Below are 23,549 nucleotides of genomic sequence, written 5' to 3' on the forward strand. Positions count from 1 at the left end.
TCAAACATATATTGCCGATTATCAGGATGAAATATTAAGCGATCTGTTTAGACATTAAATGAGAACCATAATCCTAACTCACCTGGTTAGCTCCGGTCAGCTCATTGGAACTGGACAGAAACGGGTCAGCTTCATTCACTAGGTCCCTGAGCTCGGGAAAGTTTAAGGGCCTGGTGAAGGTGAAGTCCCCCCTGTCTGTGACAGGAGATAAATAGGTCATGTAGCGCTGGTTCTGGGGGTCCATTGACCTTAGGCTAACCTGCATGCACCTCAGGGTCCCATCTGCACTCAGCTGAAGGTTTGCATGCGGCAGATTGGGGAAATCCATAGGTTCCGGTCCATCAGGAAAACAGCAGATGGCTGTGCTGTGTTTTTCCTTCATGATACACTTGGCAGACAGAAGAATAAAAGTGGCTAGCACAACCACACTGATGGCCACTAGAGAGATAATGAAATACAGGGTCATGTCAGATTTGTCTTCTAGGGTTTTATGGAAATCCGGAGCTTTACGACCTTGCCCAATGACATTGTCCTGAGGCGAAAGAAGGAAGGTGACAGTAGAGGACAGGGACGGCTCTCCGTTGTCTCTGATTTCCACGAGGAGAGTCTGTGTGAGGTTGTCCTTTTCATGAAAGGCCCTGGCGGCTCTTAATTCTCCTGTGTAAGGAGATATTCGTAAAAGAGAAGGGTCTATGCAGTGTACAATTGAATATGTGAGCCACGCGTTGTGTCCAGAGTCTGCATCTACTGCGGTTACTTTGGTAACCAAGTGGCCCAATGGACATGAAAGCGGGATCTTTAACTCTATGGTGAGATCCCTGGAGGGTGCTGGGTACAGGACCACTGGGCTATTGTCGTTTTGATCCAAAATGAATAAAGAAACAGTCACATTTGAGCTGAGCTTCGGTGAGCCAGCGTCTTCAGCAAGGACTGTAATCTGGACAACTTGAACGCGTTCATAGTCAAAAGCGCGCTGGGCGTAGAGGCTTCCATTCTGCGGGTTGATGTAAATAAAGGAAGAAACTGGCGAGCCATCGACCTCTCTTTCCAGTATGGAGAAGGTAAGGAGTGAATTTTCACCTTCATCTGGATCAGAAGCGGACACAGAACACAGCAAAGAGCCCGGGCTGTTGTTCTCTTGAACAGAGGCCTGGAACCATGGCTGTGAAAAGCTAGGAGGGTTATCATTGACGTCTGACACATTCAGGACAAATGTCTTCTGTGAGTGCAAAGGAGGGGACCCCAGGTCAGTGACAGTCAGCTGGATAGTGTACTGAGAAGTGGATTCGCGGTCTAGGACTCCGTCTGTGACCAATGAATAGTGGCTGTGAAACGATTTAATTTTAAATGGGACATTGGAGATTTCTAAATGCACTTCCCCGTTTTTCCCAGAGTCCCTGTCTTTAACTCTCAGAACGCCCACAGCTGTACCAATGGGAGTGTTTTCCGGCACTGACGTTGACAGGGATGTCAGACGTACTTCCGGGGCATTGTCATTGGCGTCTTCTACTTCCACCTGCACCACACAGGCCCCCTCCAGTCTCGGTGTGCCCCGATCCCTGGCTCTCACGTGGAGCTCATAGGAGCTCGAGACTTCATAGTCCACAACCCCTTGCACTCGAATAACCCCGGCCAGGGACTCCAGAAGGAACAGGCGCTGTATTGCATCCGAAGTGTGATCCCCATAGGAGTATTCGATTTCCCCATTAACGCCCGCATCCGAGTCAGTTGCGTTCAGCGTGATGAGCACGGTGTTTACATCGGCATTCTCTCGGAGTTTTACTTTATAGACAGGCTGGTCGAAGACCGGCGCGTTGTCGTTGTTATCTAAAACAAGGACATGGATCTCAGTGGTGCCAGATCTGGGCGGGTCCCCGCCATCAAAGGCGGTGAGCAGGAGGCGGTGCCCGTCCTGGCTTTCTCGGTCCAGCGCCTTCTCTAGCACCAGCGCGAGGAGGACGCTGCCATCCTTCCTTTTCTTCACACTGAGTGAAAAGTACGGGTTTGCTTCCAGCCTGTAATCCCCAACCGAGTTGATTCCCACGTCTAAATCAATGGCGCGCTCTAGAGGAAACTGCGAGCCAGTCACAGTCAATTCCCCGATCTCCATGACGCGCTCAGGGCTGAGGAAGCTGGGGGAATTGTCATTTATGTCCAGAATCTCCACCTCCAGCCGGAAGAGCTCCAGGGGGTTTTCAACCACCACCTCCTCGGACAGGATGCAGCGGGGGCTGGCCCCACAGAGGCTGTCTCGGTCCATCCTTTCTTTCACCGTCAGGGCTCCGTTCTCTGCTTTCATGGTGAAATACTGCCTGTTGCTCTCGGATCCCAGCCGCAGCCGGCGCCCAGACACCGCGGCCGCCTCCAGCCCCAGGTCCAGGGCCACGTTCCCGATGAAAGCCCCCGGCTCTACCCCCTCCAGCACCGAGTACCGGAGCTGCCCCGCGCAGCAGCCCCAGAGGCACAAGAAACACAGGATTCGCCACCCCCATCCCTGTGCTGAACACCGGGGCTCCATGTCCTGTAAATCCACGCGAGGTTCACTTCCGGTGTCCGGCCCCCTCCTCACCGGTGACAGAGAGGGACAAAGACCCGGCTCGGTTGCTGAGCACGCGCACTCCTTTCAGCAGCTAAAATGCTGCAGCTCTGCAGATGCTCCAAGCCAAAGGAAGGAGGGAGCGCGAGGATCACAGATCCGGGGGAGTGAGGCGAGGGAGAGCGATCCTCGATCCCATCACAACACCGCAGCCCATTGGTTAGCATCCTGCCACTTTAGGCAGCGGGAACGCCCACACACATTGAAAGACACACACAGAGATGCGCTTGCATAGGTGACAGTGTATGCCAACTGCGTTGCTAAGTCCAATTGCAATCCATATGAGATACACAAAAGCCAAAGTAACATCTCCGAACATGTTTAGCACCTAAAACCAGAACATACAACCTGGTCATGCCAAGAAGATGCTTTTTCCATCAATATGGAGAGAATGAAAATAAATCTGAGGAGGATTGAAGGAGACAGCATTCATCCACGAAAGACACCAACACTAGAAAGGGCTTTTAAAATCAGCGCCTTCGTCCTAATCAAGCCATCTCAGTTAAACAGAGTGCTAATGAAATGCAAGTAAGTAGTGCTGTGCACCCCAGAGACCAAAACCTGTTTGCAGTGTGACGTTGTGGACACCCTCCAGCTCTGCGTGGACCTCACTTCTGTGGTGAAATCTGGCGATATAAAGCAAGGAAAATAGTGACAGAAATTGCCTGGCGCCCACCAGTAATTTCTGCAGACTGTTGAGATGTCGTTTTTAATGCCTGACGACCCCCCCCCCCCACTTCTCTGCCAACATAAATATTCAAACTGATGTACAACAAAAACAAAAAACAGAATACCGTTTCTGAATTCATATCTCCCCCTTAGCACTCTCTATCTAGGTGGGCGCAATTCCCCCACATGCTTTATAGCTATGGACCACTGGACTAAAGGCCAGAGCATCGTCTGTGCCCGCGCACACACGTTTGTAACTGTAACTAATGAAAGGTTGTATGAAACCGAGGCTGACATGAACAGCTCCTGTAAGAGCAAGGAGACAAAACAAGGATTGACGGAGAAAAAGTGTCCTTAAACTGTTTAAGCTTTGGGCGAACATATATAGAAACCATACCTGCATTAGGTAAAGTACATGCTCGTCTTGTTTGTGGGCACCAAAGGGAATACTATTACAGTCTATAAAACAGCATGGCTTGGATATCTTCCTGAACAAACTCTAAACCAATAATATGCAGGACAGTCCTTCATAAACACAACAGCCCTCCCATTCCAGAACCGGAAAGTCGGAGAGCAAAGGTAGGCTTGTTGCATTGAATGAATGGAAAAAGTTTCCTCTTCATCAGCGGAGATAACCAATCCCCGTGGCTGTAGTAGTTAGAGAACCTCTGGCTCCCGCACACATTGTGTCCTCAAACCTTTACTAAATAAAAACGTCATCGTTCTGTCTCAGTTATAGGAGGCGCATGTGTACCACTTCTCGAGTCAGTAGAGTGGGCGAATAAACCCCTTGCCTCACCTGAGGGCGCTCCCTGTACTGTTGTGACGGAGGTTTCCTTAAGCTTTGAAAACAACCCCAGGCCAAACGACTTAGTGCCAGGAACCCCTAAAAACTAATGTCACATCTCACACCACACTACACTACACTACACGGAATCTTTCACTTTACTGATGACATGGCAGGTGGCTCACGTGCCACACTAAGTGCGCAAGACACTGATAAAGCAACACAGTAGGCATGCTCTGATCTAGCAGATGACCCCTATAGGTCAGCCATGGTTTTGCATACAGAATATTTGTGTGAACAGTAAAGGGGAGGGTGCAATGCCAGTTTTATTTTCTGAACATGAGGCCTCCTGGACCTGCACCTACAACAGTGGTATAGAGAGCTCCCTCGACCATCTGCTGTCCTTATGACAGGATGCTGATACCAAACAGCAGGAATTTAAGTGGGCTGGGTCCTGCTGGTGTCCAGCACCAGCATTTCTGAAAAGCACGTGCCAAGACGTGTCCCTATCCGCTCTCCATTTTTACCTAAAAGGGGGGAGATGAGAGGGGACTAAAAAAAAGCTTAACTCTCCAATAATACCACCAATCACTGCTTTTGATGTAACTTCGAAGAGACTAATTTTCAGTTTTTTATAGCGCAAACTTAGAGCAAACATGAGCACCAGTTACATTACACAAGCCCATATTCATGTTTTGAATCAAAGGATGTTGGGTCGTGAGCTGTTTTTTCAGCTCGAAATTTGATAGTTCTAGTCTTAGCCACAACCCTGCACACGAGAACGGAAGCATTTTCAATATTATATACAACGAGGTCAAAGGCGTTGCTTCTTCATCTTATGCAATTTACAACCAATGACAAAGCCAATAGTCCTGGCTTGCTGGAGGTGTAATGTTACTTGTGATATATATATATATATGGATGAATGGACAGAAGCAGCAAGTGGGGCAGCAGACTGTTAAGTACAGATGTTTAGCTTAAGTGTTTTAAGCCACGTCCTTAATTACAACGGCCACGCCCCAATGGGAGACCCCGCAGACCCCCGTTTTTCCATCCCACTTAAAGCCACGCCACACGGTATTGTTAATGAATGTACAAGAACTTCTGGTGTAAAAACATTTCTATGACTGAAACCTTCCTCTGACAGCTTTCATTGTCTTGGTAGATAGATATGCGCTATTCACGTCCTCAGACACACTACCTTCCTTGAGTTCTTATTTTGGTTTAACTAAAAGTAAACGAAAAACAATTGTCACGAAGTTCTGGTGTCCAAACCACATTTATGTCAATAAGACACAGTGATCCAATAAATCTATAGATCTACTATCTATGATGTTGGGGTGCGTACTGTCTATCACATAATCATAGACAGTCTTTGGAAGTAAAAACTAATTTACTACATAGTGAGCAGATCAATTGGGCGCTTAATACACACATAATATCCTCCAGATCCTAAAAAAGGAGCCTATGAAATTGGCACACATTTGAACCAAGTTACTAAGCTAGTTCTCTCACCTGGCTGGGATCCTGTAACCCGCCGATTAAGGATGCAAAGTTTTCCGTTTTATTTACAGGGTCCCTCAGTTCTGGAAAGTCCAAGGGTCGCCTAAAGGTGAAACCACTGATGTCCGAACCGGAGGTCAGACACGTCTGGTAGTAGGGCTGATGCTGAGCAGCCCCCGGTCTGACACTCACCTCTGTGTATCTCAGGTTCCCGTCCGACGTCAGCTGGAGCGTGGGGCACGAGTACTTTGAGAAGTCAGTGGACTGGGGCTTTTCAGGGCAGCAGCATAAAGTGGGCGTGTGCGTCTCCTTCATGATGCACTTAGCAGCCAAGATGATGAAGGTCACTAGAGCCAGCACGCTGATGGAAACTAAAGCTAGGATTAAATACAAGGTCATGTCCGATTCGTCTCGGGGGGCTCTGTAGAACTCGTCGGTGCTCGGACTTTGATCGCCGGCCTCGAGTGACAGCAGGATGGTGACTGTGGCGGACAGCGACGGCTCTCCGTGGTCCTGAACTTGGATGAGGAGTTTTTGTGTGAGATTGTCTCCCTCTTGGAAGCCTCTCGCGGCTCGGATTTCTCCCGAATAGGGAGATATCCGAAAGAGAGCGGGGTCCGTGCTTTGCACGATGCTATAGGAGATCCATGCGTTGTGGCCGCAGTCTGCGTCCACTGCTGTGACCTTGGTGGCCAGGTACCCCGCGGGGAAGGGCTGCGGGGCTCTCTGATCCGCAGACACCACTGGATACAGGACCACGGGCACGTTATCGTTTTCATCCTCAATGTAAAGGAAGACGGTGAGGTTGGAGCTAAGCTTCGGGTCCCCGGCATCTTCCGCGAGGACTGTCAAGGCAATCACCTGTACAAGCTCATAATCAAAGGACCGCTCGGCATAGAGGTGTCCGTCGCCCGAGCCGATGTACACACATGAAGAAACGGGGGCGCCGTCGATGCGGCTTTCGAGAAGGGAGTAGGTTATGCGGGCATTCGCCCCCTCGTCCGCGTCAGAAGCGGATACTTTGCCCAGCAGTGCGCCAGGCTTGTTGTTTTCAGTAATAAAGACATCCAGGGCAGGTTGTGTAAACCGCGGAGGGTTGTCATTGACATCGGAAATATTCAGAATAATTGTTTTTCGCGCATATAGGGGAGGCGACCCCAAATCTGTAACAATCAATTCTATTGTATATTGATTAACGTTCTCCCGGTCTAGTGTGCCATCTGTGATGAGTGAATAATGTTTTTTAAATGATTTGATTTGGAATGGGGGGTTAGACAACAGCTCTAACTTAACCTCTCCGTTCTGGCCAGAATCCCGGTCTCTGACTTGGAAAAGCCCCACTGCGGTCCCCACGGGGGTATTTTCGGGTACTGAAGTTGTAAGAGAGGTTACCATTAATTCCGGGGCGTTGTCGTTGACGTCTTCTATTTCCACCTGGACAATGCAGCGCCCTTCCATTTCCGGCACTCCCTTGTCTCTGGCGCGCACGTGTATCTCGTAGAAACGGGCTTCTTCGAAGTCCAAAGGCCCTTCCAATCGAATGAGACCCGCACTTGATTCCAAAAAGAATAAGCTACGAACAGATTCCGAAGAGCGATCGCCGTACAGATATTCAATTTCCCCGTTCACGCCCTCATCAGCGTCACGTGCGTTTAGCTGCATCAGAACTGTGTTTGCAGGGGCGTCCTCTCTCACTTTCACTTTGTACACAGACTGGTTGAAGACGGGCGCGTTGTCATTCACATCCAGGACTAGGACAGTTATCCGGGCTGTCCCGGACCTGGCAGGGCTGCCTCCATCCTCGGCCGTGAGGACCAAGTGGTGCGTGTCCTGGACCTCTCTGTCCAGAGCTCTCTCAAGGACCAGCTCTGGCAGCAGAGAGCCGTCTTTCAGACTGCTCACACTGAGCGAAAAGTAGGAGTTTTTATTCAGTCTGTATTGGCTCACTGAGTTTACACCGACGTCTGGATCTCTGGCGCCCTCCAGTGCAAAGCGAGTTCCCGGCGTGGCCAGCAGCTCTGTAATCCTCAGAAGGCTGTCAGACGCGAGGAAGCTGGGCGAGTTGTCATTTACGTCCATCACCTCCACTTCCAAGCTGAAGAGCTCCAGGGGGGCTTCAATCACCACTTCCTCGGACAGCAGGCAGCGCGGGCTGGCGCCACACAGGATCTCCCGGTCTATCTTCTCAGTCACGGCCAGGTCTCCGCTCTCCAGATTCAGAGTGAAATAGCGACCCCTGGCCTCGGACCCCAGCCGCAGCCGGCGCTCAGAGACCGCAGCAGCCTCCAGCCCCATGTCCAGGGCCACGTTCCCCACCACGGTCCCCGGCGCAGCCTCCTCCAGCACCGAGTACCGAAGCTGCCCGCAGCTCCAGCCACAGAGGGAGACGAAGTACAGCGCTCGCCAGCACCAATCCTGCCCAGAGCGAGCAGCTTTCATCCCTGCTGTGTTAACCCTCCAGATATCAGTGTGAAATGGTCCCTGGCGCAGGCGACAGGAGGCAGACCACAGAGGGCTGTGTCCGGGCTGCCGAGCAAGTCCAATCCTCCGTAAGGCGCTCACAGCCAGCGGTGGGTTTGTTTCAGATGCTCTGCTTTCTGTGTCTGGAGGAAGGGAGGGGGGCTGTGAGTCACAGCTCCAATGGGAGGGGCGCAGGAGGAGACCGAGACCTGATCCAGTCTCAGCTCCGGTGCCCATTGGCTTGGAGATCTCTCATTGCAGCCAGTAGAGCGAGCATTGCTGCTCTTAAAGCTGCAGAACAGCGCAGACGTGTGGTTGTTTCTGCAAACTCTACACGCCATGGAAATATTATAATGTCAAGGCAATGAAAGAGAGCACGGGCTCACGGCTGGCATCATTTCGCATTTTTCTTATGGATAGGCTTAATTATCCCGATACACTTTCATAATAATTGGAAAGTTACAATACCGATTATGTATGACTCTTTAGATTCTCGGGAGACACTGTGAAATGCAAGAATAGCACCATCTTAATGCCAGACGTGGCATACGGAAGGTCAACAAACTATACATGGTTTTAAAGCTGATGGAAACTCTGCTCTCAAGGCAGCCAATGCTGCAGTGTTTTTAGTCGTTTATAATATTCCACTTGTCCTGGATAATTTTTCTTTCAGGTGATAATAGGGTAAACGGCGCCAGGGTTTTCTGCGGATCGGCGTATACAGTTGCCCTAACTGTGAGGTGGAGCACATTTCCGTTTGTACATCGGATGTAAAGAAAAAACTTCCCCTAGAGAGCACAGTTGACACATCACAGCGAGAGAAGTGCTACTAATAATTCATTAGCAAAATACGCCAAGACACAGAGGGTGCCCTCAATGTCAACACGATAAAACACATTCCAATGCACAAATGCTTTATTATATAAGCATTTAATCTAGGACTGTAAAACCACCTCAACGTGCATTTCGTTTGCACTTTGGACGTCTTGCACGTATCTGGGATTTAAACCCCTTCCCTTGAAGATGCTGATCTGGCAGATTCTTCATCATCAAATATAGTTGGTCCGCTCTTTCTATGCACAATGTTCCTCGTATTCAGCAAGTCCAAATGATCCCGTTTTAAATGTAATGAAATGACAATAACGGCGCGTTACACACTCCGTGTAGGGAATGACACTGTGATGACAAGTAGTCTTTATATCGGAGCCGCGGCCGGCGCTGAAACCGCACGGAAACCGCCTTTGCCTACAAGCCTGTGAGACTGTAAAGGAACAGCGCAGGCGCAGCAGGCAGCGTCTATCACTACCCGCCCAAGCTGTGATCCACTGTCTCACTGAAAGGCATTACCCGCTTCTCGCAGCAGCTGCTCTCCGCGGATCCGCAACAGTGCTCTGGCTTTTCAAGTACCAAACAAATCACACGGCGAGCTGTCAACACCAGGAGCTCCCACGAGGGGCTGTCATTTCCGATTCCGCGATGGCTCAATTCACGTCTGCCCTGCAGTGCGCCGCATAACTATGTATCTTCCGGGATGCAGAACGCCAGCTCCCGCCGTTCCTGCAGGATGCTACGCAAGCCTCTGAATGCAGCAAGGAAAGTGAGAATTTACGGAGGCTGACAGGGAAGGAGGATGAGAGCGGACCTCTCGCTGATCTGCCAGAGGCTGGGTGTACAATATACACACCGCTCATTCACAACCAATGGCTGTGCTGCGCGCGGGGCAGGACCCGCCCCGATCCCTCTGTCAACATCAGCCGGAGTCAATGCGGATAGAAGGCGCTCTGCAGTCAGAGCTCTGAGCGCGGACCCGAGCGCAGGCAGTCAGAGCTCACGGAGCTGCTGGACGTGGGCACGAGGTAAACGCAGCCATTTCCTAAAAATGTAGCCTTGCCAAATCGTGCGCTTTAATAAACACTTGCACGCTTTTTTGCATAAAGCTTTAATATGAATTTCTACATTTCAATCCAGCCATACACGAGCCGTAACAGAAGTGACTGCACGGGTAGTGTTACAGACGTAAAGCCAAACACGGAACATGGCAATTGTTGTGGCTGCAGCAGTCATGGTTCTGATGTCTTTGTTTCAAATATTAAAACCGATAAACAAAATAAACCAACAGATCCCTATTGCATCCGATCGCCCTTTTAGGAAGCAAGGGATTACACATGCGAGGAACTGCAAAAGTATACGAGTAAAACGATTGCATTGAAAACCACTATCCGTGTCGCTTACTTCGAAGGGAAGCAGCTGGTTTACGTTATGATGTTACGTTTAATTCCTCCGCCATTTATCGCCACACGAGGGCGCGATTGCCATATCAGCTCACAAAAAGGACAAGAGGAGGAGGAACAATGCGAATTGTTCGTCAGGCGGCTTTTGAGATACTAGTCTAGAGGCATATTCGAAAGTGGTGCGACATTATAGTGTCTGCTCCTATATAATAATACATTGAAGAGTTGGGTGGGTGTTGAGGTGCATAGATCCGCGCGATCACCAGCACAAAACGACACCCAGTAATCTGCTACAATAATTTCACTTTTGCTTCAATATTAATACAGAAACAAAGGACAGACACGTGGTTTTAAGAGGCACGGCCCAGGGTCATAAAGAGCAGCACTGGCGTAACGAAACTTGAGGGGGCCTCCCTGCAAGGCACGTGGAGGGCCCCCCTCCGGTCTCAATCAGGAGCTCTGCAGCCAGAGTGCTGTGCCGAGGGGGCCCCCTTAAGCTTGGGGCTTCGGGGCCTGTGTTAAACCCCTGAGGAGCAGCATCCTCAGATTACCCTACAGCTGTCACCCTAGCACCGAGGCTGTCCGCACCCATCTTAGCGCTTGTAGCAGTGACCGCCAGTCAACGCGCATTAGGCGGGATGCGTGGTCGTCGGCGCTCTATGTGTGCACGCACGTGCACCTCCTCCAGAAACATTGTGGCAGGTAAGAGGGGGGGGGGGGGCTCACTCGGTTTAACTTTTGAAATTACACTTTTTTTAGTTTCCGCAGCTCTGGCGCCGAGACACTCGCTGAGTAGGCGTGCACTCTATAACCTCCTCATTCATCCATTTATTCATGAATGCGTTATCGAATAAACACACACCAGGAGAATCCCACTTTAGTTAACACCGAGATGCATTTCATAGAAAAACATGCAACACAGACAATTTGAACTAAATATGATGGGTTCAATTGCTGGCCTCAGGATTACACAGGAGTTAGTCGTACATGTTTTCTAGGTCCGAAGAGCAACGACTTAAACACAAACATCCCGCTGTAAACTTGTTGTGATCGCTTCTCTATTAAGCAATGTGTAGGTACCAACCAGCCCCCTGAAGTGGCACATATTTAGAAAACGTGTATTATAACACAACAAATACACACATCAACAGAGCATCCGAGTGCAGGCGCAAGATTGCACATTCTGCTGCCCGCTTTTTTTGTTTCCAGAACGTTCCCAAATTCTTATCAATCTACGAGGTATTCCATGTGAGGCAGCGCCAGCATATACCTCTGCATCGGAGCTAATATGCTATAACACGTGTGCACATGGTAATATACCAGCCGTCATGTAAAATAGTGTGCGTTTCCACACACTCAATTATTAAAATATTGCACCCCAGGTGTTTATAAAACAGTCCAAAAATTCAGTGCATTCAAAATGATATATATATAAAAAACTGAAACATTTAAGCATGTACCTTTTTATAGAGCCCGGACCCCCCAGCATGTCCCCGCCTCAACCTCATGCAACCCACAAACATCTAACCAGTCTGAGAGTGTGGGTAAAAACGGCCATGTTTAATCTTCCAAAACATTCATAAACATGACAAGATCATTATTAAAATTCACATTTCAGAATTCAGAACTTTTCATTTTATTATGTACAAATATAACTGTTCATAACCACCGGTTATGCAATAACTACTTCCTCCAGCACCAAGGGGCCCTCTGGCTCGCATCTGCACACTGAGAACCACGCAAGGCGCAATCCACCTGCGTCCTTGAGCGGTGAGCCCCCAGCCCATGATCCTTGTACGTCATATACAGGGGCCCACCCCTCTACCACCAGGCTGCCAAGGAGGTTTGTGTGACCTGGCACCCTTGCCTCCCCAGCCGGTGTCCCCATTCTCCCTGCGGAGAGCTTACCGTCTCTTCCCTCAGTGCTGGTCTCGGGAGTATGTAAGTGGGCCTCCCGTTACCCCCCCTGCAAATCAATGTTCTGTGGCCTCTTTTCCGCCACACGCCCTCTAGCTCACCGTAGAACCATTAATTACAGGGACGTGTGGGTGGGAGATTCCAACTATATCCCTGGTCAGGTGGGTGTCCGGACAGGAAAAAAGAGAGGGCGAGCAGTTGTGACCCTGGGGCTAAATAGCCCCCTAGGCTCCGCCCCCTACTACTGGGCTCCCGCCGGAAGTACGTCATAGACGACCCGGAAGGACTTACTTTCAGTCCAGTAGCCAACCGGGCTACTGGACTGACTAAGGGGGGTGTGGCAGGGATACGGGAGGCCGGGCCATAAGGGCGCGCTTGTCAAGATCCTGCGCTTTTCACAGAGCCCGGACCCCCCATGATGTCCCCCGCCCCAACCCCTTGCAACCCACAAACAACTAACCAGTCTGAGAATGTGGGTAAAAACGGCTATGTTTAATCTTCCAAAACATTCATAAACATGACAAGATCATTATTAAAATTCACATTTCAGAATTCTGAACTTTGCATTTTATTATGTACAAATATATTAACTGTTCATTGCCACCGGTTATGCAATAACTACTTCCTCCAGCACCAAGGGGCCCTCTAGCTCGCATCTCCAAACTGAGAACCACGCAAGGCACAACCCACCTCCGTCCTTGAGCAGTGAGCCCCCAGCCCAAGATCCTTGTCCGTCATATCCAGGGGCCCACCCCTCTACCACCAGGCTGCCAAGGAGGCTCGTGTGACCTGGCACCCTTGCCTCCCCGGCCGGGGTCCCCATTCTCCCTGTGGAGAGCTTACAGTTTCTCACCTCAGTGCTGGCCTCAGGAGTATGTAAGCAGGGCTCCCGTTACCCCCCCCCCTGCAAATCAATGTTCTGTGGCCTCTTTTCCGCCACCAGGGTGACCAGGGCCCACAGGTCCTTCACCCTCCCCACCCGCAAACAAGTTCTGCACAAACAACCAAATCCCTTTGATCCACACATCTGTGCCAATGTCTGACAAATGTATGCCATCATGATGAAACATCAAGTTCCCTGAGATCAGTCTATGTGGAATGTGACACAAGCGGCCTGGTCAATTCCCTGTTGAGGCGCCTCACCGATACGTTCAGAGCCCGAGTTCTAACTCCAGTTCCCTATGTTCGGCGAGGTATCATACATGACCAAGCAATGCGAGCGTTAGGAAAAGCTCTTCCTATCCAGGAAAACTCTGTCGGTAAGGCTTCTCTGACTGCCATGCGTCCCAATTCCACCATGTCGTTACTGCCCAAGTGCAGCACCACCAAACCCGGGGACTGATGTCCCTCGTGCTTGCTTGTTTCCTTAATTAGCCGCCGCAACTGCCGAATTTGCAGGCTGCCGATGCCACACCATAGGAACGATGTCCCTTTCAAACCTGGTGGTTTTGACACCCGCTTCTGCCGTAGTTGCACTGTGGCCCGCCGCACGAACGAGTGTCCCAACACCCACACCACCTTTGAGGACATACTAATAATAGGAAGAGAAATGTAAACGTCAGCATTGTCATGACACCAAAACATCATTCCGTTGTCTCACAGCAATTCCGGCCGCACAGAACGCTTAAAACAGGCAGATGACCAGCGCCCTACGCTTTTGACCGCTTCGGCTGCTAAGCCGGCGCCTGCCGCCAACGTTGTCGCCCCAATCCTGAATGAATGTGAGGAATACCCGCTAGTATCCAGGCCCAAATGGAACAGTGCACGCTTAAAGATTGTCCTGAATTGGAACTGCAACAGGCATTAACCTTGTTCATGTATGAACAGTGCCTGAATAGGCCCTGCCGGCCGCAGCGCCATGTATGCCCCTATCCTGGCCACTGGGCAAATCTCTGCCCCAGGAGCGGGGGACAAGTGGATCGTGGTCCCCTTGCCTAAAGGGTCTGTCTTGGATCTTCTCAGAACCACCACCAAGCCCCCGGCGACCAAGTTTGTATCCGGCCTCTGGAGCCCAACAGTGTGGTCTGGTTAAGAGGTTCCCATCAGTTAGTTCCCCTAGCTGGAATGCCCCATAAAATGCTAGGGTAAAAGCAGCGCCAAACAAGATGCTCTCATAGTAAGATAAGCATACTGACCGCAGCACTCCCAGAATGTCCCCTAAGGTTTGTAAGTCTAAGGGCCTCCTCCAATCTTTCTTAACACCTTCTAGCCTAGCCCATCCTGACAGAGCTCTCCTTACTATGAAAGCTGCGCCGGGGTCGCTCTGACCTGCCAGTTTGACAAAGAAGCCTATTGCCATCACATGTGCCCTTGCATAGGAAGCCGGCCTCCCCATATCCTGCAAAGCTAGCAAGAATTTGCAGACCGCCCCTGATAAAAAAAAGCGCCGCCTGGCTTGTGTGCTTAGCAAATGTCCTGTATGCTTGAAAGTGTTGGTGATTAGTCCTCCAAGTGCGCTTGCTCAGTGAGGCTCCCACCAGCCCAGCTAGGCCGGGGCTCCAATCCTCCACAGAGATGTCGGGAAAAAAGTAATCTGCTTCTCCGCCTACGGTTGATACCTTCGGAAATCCTGTAACTTGGAGCGAGACAAAGCATCAGCAGCCAGGTTCTCAACACCTGGGATATGTGCTGCTCTGAAGAGCAGATTGAGCTTTAAACAAGCCAAGACTAAATGCTTTAACAATCTCAAAACGTGTTTGCAAGTAGCTCCCTGCCTGTTAATAGCTTCTACCACAGCCATGTTATCTGACCAAAAGATGACAGACTTGTTTCTAAAGGATTCTGCCCAAACTTCCACTGCCACTACAATCAGGAATAACTCCAAAAAGGCTATGTTTTTAGTCAGGCCCATCTCGTGCCAGGATGCTGGCCAGTCACCCCTGCACCAGAGAGACCCCAACACTGCTCCAAAACCAATGCTTCCTGCCGAATCAGTGAGCAGGCCCAAATCTGTGCTAGATATAGCGGGCTCAGGCCAAATCACCTAACCATTGAATTTTTTCAGGAAGCTGCGCCAAATCCTCAAATCCTCCCTCACCTCAGCCTTTAGCCGGACGAGATGGTGTTTCGGTGTCAAGCCTACCATAGCGCGCGCGATTGATCTCGAAAATGGGCGCCCCATCGGGATGATCCTCAGGGCAAAGTTTAACTGGCCCACCAAAACCTGTAGCTGGTGCAGCGTGACTTTGGGACCCGCCAGCGCCGCCTCTATTGCTTGTGAGAAGGCCTGCACTTTGTCCCATGGCAACCTACATTCTCCCTCCACAGTGCCTATCTCAATGCCCAAGAAAGACAAGCTAGTCGGTGGCCCCACTGTCTTACCAGGGGCTAAAAGAACCCCAAATTCTTCAAACATCTCAACTAGCTTGCTCAAGGCTTGACCACACTTACTTGATGCTGGGGGACCCATGATCATGAAATCATCTAGGCAGTGTACCATGTCCTTGTGCCCTGTTCTGAAGACAAAGACCCTCTGTAGCATGGAGCTGAACATCTCAAAGTACTTACATGAGACCTCACAGCTCATTGGCATACACCTGTCATAATAAAATTGGGAATTCAGCTGAAAACCTAGCAAATGATAGTCCTCAGGGTGTACCGGCAAGAGCCTGAAGGCGGATTCAATGTCAGTCTTAGCCATAAGGGCCTTGGGCCCTAAATCGCGCAGCCCGTGGAGTGCTGAGTCAAAGGAAGAATATGTAACTGATCACATGGAAGGATCAATAGCCTCATTCACTGACGCACCCTTTGGCACTGACAAGTTGTGAATCATCCTGAATTGGCCAGGCTCCTTCTTAGGGACCACTCCCAGAGGTGAACAGACAAAACCTGGCATGGGGGGGGGGGGGGGGGGGGGGGGGGGATGGTCCAGCCACCCGCCCCAGCGCCCTCTCTTTCTCTACCTTTTGTGAAACTACTGAGGGGTGCCTACGTGCTGACAACAAATTATTGCAATAGTCAACTGGGGGTACCCCGTACGCTGGAATGTGGAACCCATTAGAGAACCCCTCAAATAAAGTCCTGGCTACCCTCCTGTCAGGGTACTGATTTAGCCTGGAAATCAGCTTCCCCAAATCCACTGGCGTGGGTAACTTACTGCTGGGGAGGGGGCTTGGGCTCTCTACCTTTCTCTTTGGATTTCTTAATGCATTTGAACTCAGAATGGGAGGAGTGGCCGCAGTATGCACATGCGTGTTTGAACTTACATGCACCCTGGGGCCAGGTGCAAGTCTTCCGGTTAAAAGCCCAACACGTCCCTCTTTTGTCCCCAGTACCCCCTTGGGAAGTCCGAAAGGGCTGTTTCATGGGCGGTTTATTGTTGACACTCTCTAACCATACATTTACTTCTGTCTGGTCCCAACCCATGACAGGATCATCAACCTTGGCCCATCTAAAGTCCCTATCATAATCCAACCAGGCACCGCCCTCCATACATTGTTTGTGCTTTCAAAATCTTATTGGCATAACATATCAAGGGGATGGCCAATTCCGGCTTCTTCTCCAACATCACAATGGAAAATACATTAAAACCAAACAACCAATTAGTGATGGATTCCTCTACCCTTGGTTTCCTATCACTAAAAGAGCCTTCCTTGCCATCCTTCTCTTTAGACTCTACCTCTCTTCTCCTAGGTCTAATTAAGGAGAATATATCCACAAATTCGCCTTTTCAAATCTTTTCCTTCGTTTACGACATAACATGCGCCACCAACTTACCACGCTTGGATAACACAGACTCATGGCCCCCAATTGGTTTACACCCCTTATCTAATTCTTTGCCTCCTGCCTCCCCTGCTTTACCTGCAGAGGACCCTGCTGTCGCTGGTTGCACGGGGGCCGCTTGATCCACCGCCTGGGGAGGTGTGCTCAAAACCTTCTCGGGCGCGTTGCCCAAGAGGACCACCTGTTTATTCAGCACCTCCCCGGCGCCTGTAGCTGGGGCCCATGGTGCTACAGTCGCGCTGACTCTGAGCATGCCCAATTGTGCCAAAAGCGTGGCTACCGTGGACAGTATGGTGGCTGTGCCCGCGTGATCACCCTCTAATGTAGACCCAGCCTGAACAGAGGAGGCAGGAATTACCCCCGCTTGTGCCGCCCCCTGTGTGATGGGCACTACCAATGGGGCCACCTCTGGTACTATGGGAGTCAGGGGATTAGGAGCCGGCGCCAAGGCCTTTAAAGCCCCTCGAATCTCAGCCAAGATCGCGTCCACGTCATCCCGCCCATCTGCTGGTGGTATGCTGACTGGCTGCTGGGGCTGTGGTGAGACGCTGGGCGCAGGCACTGCAGGACTAGCCGGTATGGGAACCACTGGGACTGTATTGGGCACTGGCGCTGCCGGCACAGAGGGTATGGGAACCACAGGAACTGCAACTGGGTGTACTAGTGGCACTGGAAGCCCCGAATCCAGCAAGCTTGGTACTGGTGTTGAAGGGGCACTAGGCCCGGCATTACTGGGGGATATGTGTGGGGGTGAGTCATCTGTAAACCTTAGGCCCCTTCCCCTTCTTATTCACCCATGGCCTTTTAACTAGAGGACGGAAGGCTGCTTTAGGAGGGACTATGGCTCGCCGTGGTCGTGCCCCAGGGATTGGCTCAGCTACCTCTTCACTATCCGACACTGGCTCCTCACCCCCTTGTTCCTCTCCACTATCCTCATCATCCCCGCCCAATTTTGCCAGCAGCAGCTTCAATAGCTGCGCAATTTCTGATTCTCCTTCTTTACGTTTATGGTTGCGCTTGGGTGGCATTATGACCCCTTTGTGAATTGCACTGCTGCTTCTGCCCAGTTGCTTACTCCGCTGCAATGCCGCCCACTCCAATTTATGTAGTCCTACTGATTGAGCCTAGCACATTCAGTGGAAACCTGCCTCTCCAGCCCTCCCAAATACTCTGCCGGCTTGCCTGCCCTTCCAACCACCACCTTGTGTGTACAATTGCACCAACCTTTTCAATGATGAGCGCTGAAAGCGATCGCAATCCCGGGCGCTTTTACCACTACGCCCCTGTATCCCTGCTGCCAGCGCACTCGCTCCAATACCGCCAAGCAGAAAGGGGAACCGATTAATTCCTGTATGTCCACTGCAAGCGCGCTTGCACCAAAACCGCCAATGCCCGATGCGCGGCCAACTCTGCCTCCAAGCACCGCGAGAACAGACGGCAAAAAGGGGTCGCGGTCGATCAGCAAAGCGCGCCTGCCCCGGAAAGAGACCTCCCCGCGAGCACACCCGTGATCCCGAACACGCGCACGAATGCTAGCGCACCACGCACCAGCAAACAATAAATACCAATTCTATCAGGCTCACCACCCGCCTCTGCACTCCTGTAATTTTCTCCCCATGCAACTGAACTTAGCTTATGCGCTCCGCTAAACTAGAGCACCTCGCGGGCCCCGAACCCCAGTCTCCCGCCCAAACCGCCAAGAGCCGAAACCCCTCGGGAAGCCCCAGACCCTCTGCGAGCACCCTGACTACAAAGTTACATGGACGCTACCCACAGAATGAAGGGTAACGCACGCGGTGTGGAGAAACGGGTCACCCTGCAACCTCTCTCCGCAAGCCCCCACACCTCACCTCGACTTCTGCGACGACCTAGCAGCCCGAGACCATAACGCAAAACCGCCGCCTCGCCGCAATCCCGACGTAATGACCAGGGATCCGATGCGGACCACGACGGAAGTTCGCCACGCGGTCCTGAGGTCGAAACGGCAGCCCAGGATCCGAGATTCCAACTATATCCCTGGTCAGGTGGGTGTCCGGACAGGAAAAAGAGAGGGCTAGCAGCGGCCTGATTCTTGTCTTCTCCTGTAAGATACCTTCTGACAGTGGTGAGTTTTTGGATACCGAGGCAGTAGCCTCATTACTCCATATTCATTTAGAATTTTGTAGTCGCTGTTTAGGTTATCTTATTGGTGTGTGACGCTTTGTCACAGTTGAGGTTGTATCACATGGTCAGCTCAGTGATGGGCCGCGGGTAGCGGTCAGTAGTGTTTGCAGAATTGTCAGCATGTTTCCTCAGAGAGTCTCGTCTTTGTCCGTCTAGAACCTTCTGTTAGTGTTGAGATTTGGGTGTCTGCCGCGGCGATTATGCCATCAGGCAGTGAGCGGGTTTTAGTTGCTTGCCGAGGCTACAATGCCATCAGGGCAGCGGTGAGTTTTGCGTATCTGCCGGCGTTTGCCTTCAGGCAGTGATGAGTTTTTGGATGCTGCGTTGCTGTTGCAGTTTCACAAGGTTAGCGCTTCAATGGGACGCGGGTAGCGGTCAAATGGGTTTGTAGAGATATCTGCAAGTTTCCTGATCAGTGGGTTTTCTTTTTGATCCAGTCCATTGTAGAACGTCCTGTTGAGTGTGAGGAGATGGTCGTCCAACATCTCGATGCCTAGGTCTCTGTGGAGGTCTACTGTCCGTGTGAACATGGGAGCACCTGCTGCAATCCGGAAGGCCTTACTCTGTAGTTTTTGTAGGTCCTTCCGTAGCTGTGGGCGGCAGCCACTCCAAACTGGTGAAGCGTATGTCATAGTTGGTCGAATTATTGCAGTGATCACTCGCACCTTGCTCTGCATGGGCATCGACTTAGTCTTCTAGAGGGCTAGCAGTTGTGACCCTGGGGCTAAATAGCCCCCTAGGCTCCGCCCCCCCCCACTACTGGGCTCCAGCTGGAAGTACGTCATAGATGACCCGGAAGAACTTACTTTCAGTCCAGTAGCCAACAAGGCTACTGGACTGACTAAGGGGGGTGTGGCGGGGATCGGGGAGGCCAGGCCCTAAGGGCGCGCTTGTCAAGACCCCGCACTTTTCAAAGATATCACTTTAAGCCAGGCAGGCCGAGCGGGATTTATGAGAGGATTAGAAGGTTGGAAAGGTGAAAAGAAGCAATACTCGCGCAACTTTGAGAGGGGTAGCGAATGCCTCAGTATTTCGGTCAGATGTCACCGGGACCTTTGTATATTTTCTGTACCTCGTGATTCTCTGGTACACATGTGCCAATAAGCACACAAGCTCCCCTGCAGCGCCACTGAAGTCACCCCGCAGAGACACACAGGCCTCGGAGGAGAGGCGACGAAAGGATTCAGGAAGGCCGAGAGGAGGAAGAGGGTTCAACCGAGGCTGGACAGGGTGCCCAGAGACAGACAGCAACAACCGAGACATCCCGCAAACCTATAAGAGAACTACGGCTCTGTATAGACATAGATGCACAGAGTTATTTAAATGATACCACTAGCAACGCACAAGAGAGACATTGTGGCATTACGTATAATTAAATGCAACTTTTCCACGCACTACCACCTGTGTCCATTAATGTGCTTTCAGCCAGGGGCTGCTGGCAGAGTAGAGAGGCCCAGTCTCAAGGTGAACGACCCTTGCACGGAACAAGGTAGAAGCAGGGTAAAGCCGTCCAATAGGGGAACCAATCTTTAGGTTTAACAGCAGGCAGGAACGATGGGAGCGCACGGTACACTGTGCAGTACCCAAGATACCTTTTCTATGGGCACGGTGGGTCTAAAGTAACCACAGTGCAAAGCACTTTACCTCAAACGTCCTCAGGGGGAAATACATTGAAACAGCAGAGATGGGAATTAAAACACCACACACTGGGTAAGTAACAAGTCCCTTAATCTAAATTATATTATAAACAACCTTTATATAAACAACCTTTATTCAAAACTACTACACAAGCCCTCACCATACACATTCCCCACAAAGCCCTCTCCCCACCATTCTTTATTTACTTGACCACTTCAGTGCCTTAGGACATGAAGACGACATCGGCGCTGGTTCCAAGCTAGCCAGTAACTGAATCTTTATGACATTAAGAACCTGAAATAGAAATTCAGTCTCAGTTTATCTGCCTGCGCCCATAAATGTGTATAACTTCAGCGGTTCTTTAAAGCATGGATAATGAATGAGTAAATGCGAACGTAGGTAAACAAGCTTAATAAACTATAACAAGCATTTACAATGCAATGGTTTTGCCTTTGTTAAAGTTAGAGCTATTGGCATTGCTCTTGACATTACTTTTATTTATGTTTTTTTAACATAAATAAATGGCATTGTCATTTACAATGCCACTAGCTTTATCTCGCAAATGACACACACAAACACCCACAGAGAGCCCCCCCACACACACACCCACACAGAGCCTCCCACACACACAGCTACAGAGCCCCCCACACACACAGCCACACAGAGCCCCCCCACACACAGCCACACAAAGCCCCCCACACACACAGCCACGCAAAGCCCCCCCAAGTATAAGGTACTTAAAATGAGTAATTTTGTCAAAATGACACGTCATGTGTAAGATTATAATGTGTTATTATGCATGCTCTGTGTGTGCGCCTGGTATTGTTTGGCATTAAGATGTGATACAAAGTGACGCTTGGTTAGTACGTCTTACTTTGTTTTAAGCCCATGGGATTTTTGCTGTCCTCCCCGATGCCCCATCACTGCATTTTGCCCTCTTTGTATAAATTAACCTGAGTTTGGTGCTTTGTGATGCAAGGCCTTTTTGGGGCTACACTTGCCTCAGCTTTGGAGACACAAAGACTTTTAGAGCGAGTAGGTGAATGGACACTCCTGTATGCTCCACTTTGACTCATGCAACAGCCACACAGAAACAAATAGTAAATCTGGGACTGGCACTATGTGGAGGTAGTAAGTAGCACTGCTAGTGATGGTTAGATTTTGTTTAATGCCCCCTATTGTAATAACAAGAGCATGATAGACTAGTCTTACCCAAAAGGTCTAAGTACTCTTTAGGAGAAAAACATGGAACCTAACATCCTTAATACAGGTAAGAAACAAAAAAAATCCTCCTCAGTAGGTATGCTCAGCATCCCTCCAGTGATTTCTCTCTCACCCACACTTGTGAGCCTTGAACTTGGTTTACAGCTTTGCCTTCCTTGCTCCTCTCATGTACACCTGGGTGCATTTGTGAGGGTCCTGGAAGTAATCAGGTGCCTTGAAATAGGTTTCGGAGAGGAGTCTGGCATCCTGAAGCCAAATGACAGACTAGGAGCATAAGATTCCTCGTGCCCCCCTCCCACATGCACAGTGTCTCACTGTGTTTTTAAGCTGGATCCAAGCTGAATCCTAGAGCTAAGCAGGTTTTGTTAAGTTTTATGTTATGCAGATTTCTAGAGTGCACTATCACAGAGAAAGTATCCTGGCACTGAGCAAGTGCAAGTCTAGTCAGATCTCGGGCCTAGTGGGACTCCTTGCAAAGGCACATCTCATGGATGAGTGGAGGTGTAAGGAAGCACGCACCTTATACTGTAGAAATAATCGATACATATCCTTTTTGGAAGTCTCAGCGAAGTCAACTGTGATCTTTGTTGTATTCTATATCAATATTAGTGAGTTTAGTCCTGATGAAAGCTCCGATACTTTTTTCAGAATGCTGAAACATGTTGACCTACTTTGATGACATGAGGAGTCTAAGTTCAGAACCATGTGTTTTTTTATCATGCAGAAGAGGGGCGTCAACCTGTTTGTTACCATTTGTTTTACCTGTATTGTTGAAGTGGATTCACCGAGTCACAGTTACGGAGAGTAGCTGTAGTTGGGAGAGGGGCATGGCAGGGTTGGTGGACACCTACCTTCTTTCACTGGTTGACAAACCTCTCTCTGTGTTAACACAAAGAGAGGCGAACAAGACCCTGTGAGTTTGTTAATGAGGCTGGAAATGTGCCTTATTGAGGTTCAACCACCCTTTACCCTCATCTTAAACCACACCCTCACTGTGCTTCTTAGGTTGTCGTGCATTCGACATCGCCACTCTCTCCAATCTTCAGACATACATTAGGGAAGTGGTGGGATCTTGGAACAGGTACAGAACAGGATTGCCCTCCCATAGCAGTGCACTACGGAGCCCCTCAAGGGTCACAGCTCTCACCACTATTTAACTTCCATGGTCTACCACTTCGCAAGCTTTTCCAGACGCCAGATTTCTAATTTCATCGCTGTGCTGATGACACCCAGGTGGTGATCCACTTATTATAAAGTCCTGAGCAAAATCTAGCAGCTGTCAGGGATAATTTCCAGGAAATTCAGGCCTGAATGAATGCCAATGTGCTTAGTTTAAATGAAAACAAGACATAAACCCTGCTTTTGGGAACTGTTACCTCTCTGAGGGAGATAAGTCCCCTTCGGTGCATTTATATATGCAACAGGACCATCAATCCAAGAGGGGGAGTAAAAACTCCAGAAATGAGCATGTCCAAACAGGTGAAGGCCATCCCTGCCTACACAACACAAGCTAAGAGAATACAACACACGCTTTTTTTCTGTAATCACATTATGTTTCTGTAAAGACATTAAATCATAACTTAATGTCAACCTTCAGAAGATGCTTTGTTACACTACATATTTCATAGAAGGTGCTGCC

General features: G+C 50.1%; 1 protein-coding gene and 2 pseudogenes across 1 annotated transcript; all 3 read right to left on the minus strand.

The window, feature by feature from the left end:
• Positions 1-73: 73 nt before the first annotated feature.
• LOC147702710 (protocadherin gamma-C5 pseudogene) lies at positions 74-2,518 on the minus strand (annotated as a pseudogene).
• A 3,031-nt stretch (positions 2,519-5,549) lies between these two features.
• LOC147702711 (protocadherin gamma-C5-like) lies at positions 5,550-7,994 on the minus strand. Its single transcript, XM_086929435.1, has one exon. The coding sequence runs from the start codon at positions 7,992-7,994 to the stop codon at positions 5,550-5,552; it is 2,445 nt and encodes an 814-aa protein (XP_086785561.1).
• Positions 7,995-16,255: 8,261 nt separating this feature from the next.
• LOC147702712 (uncharacterized) lies at positions 16,256-17,138 on the minus strand (annotated as a pseudogene).
• Positions 17,139-23,549: the final 6,411 nt, after the last annotated feature.

Source organism: Lissotriton vulgaris, chromosome 7 (genome assembly GCF_964263255.1).
Source record: "Lissotriton vulgaris chromosome 7, aLisVul1.2, whole genome shotgun sequence".
Taxonomy (NCBI): domain Eukaryota; kingdom Metazoa; phylum Chordata; class Amphibia; order Caudata; family Salamandridae; genus Lissotriton; species Lissotriton vulgaris.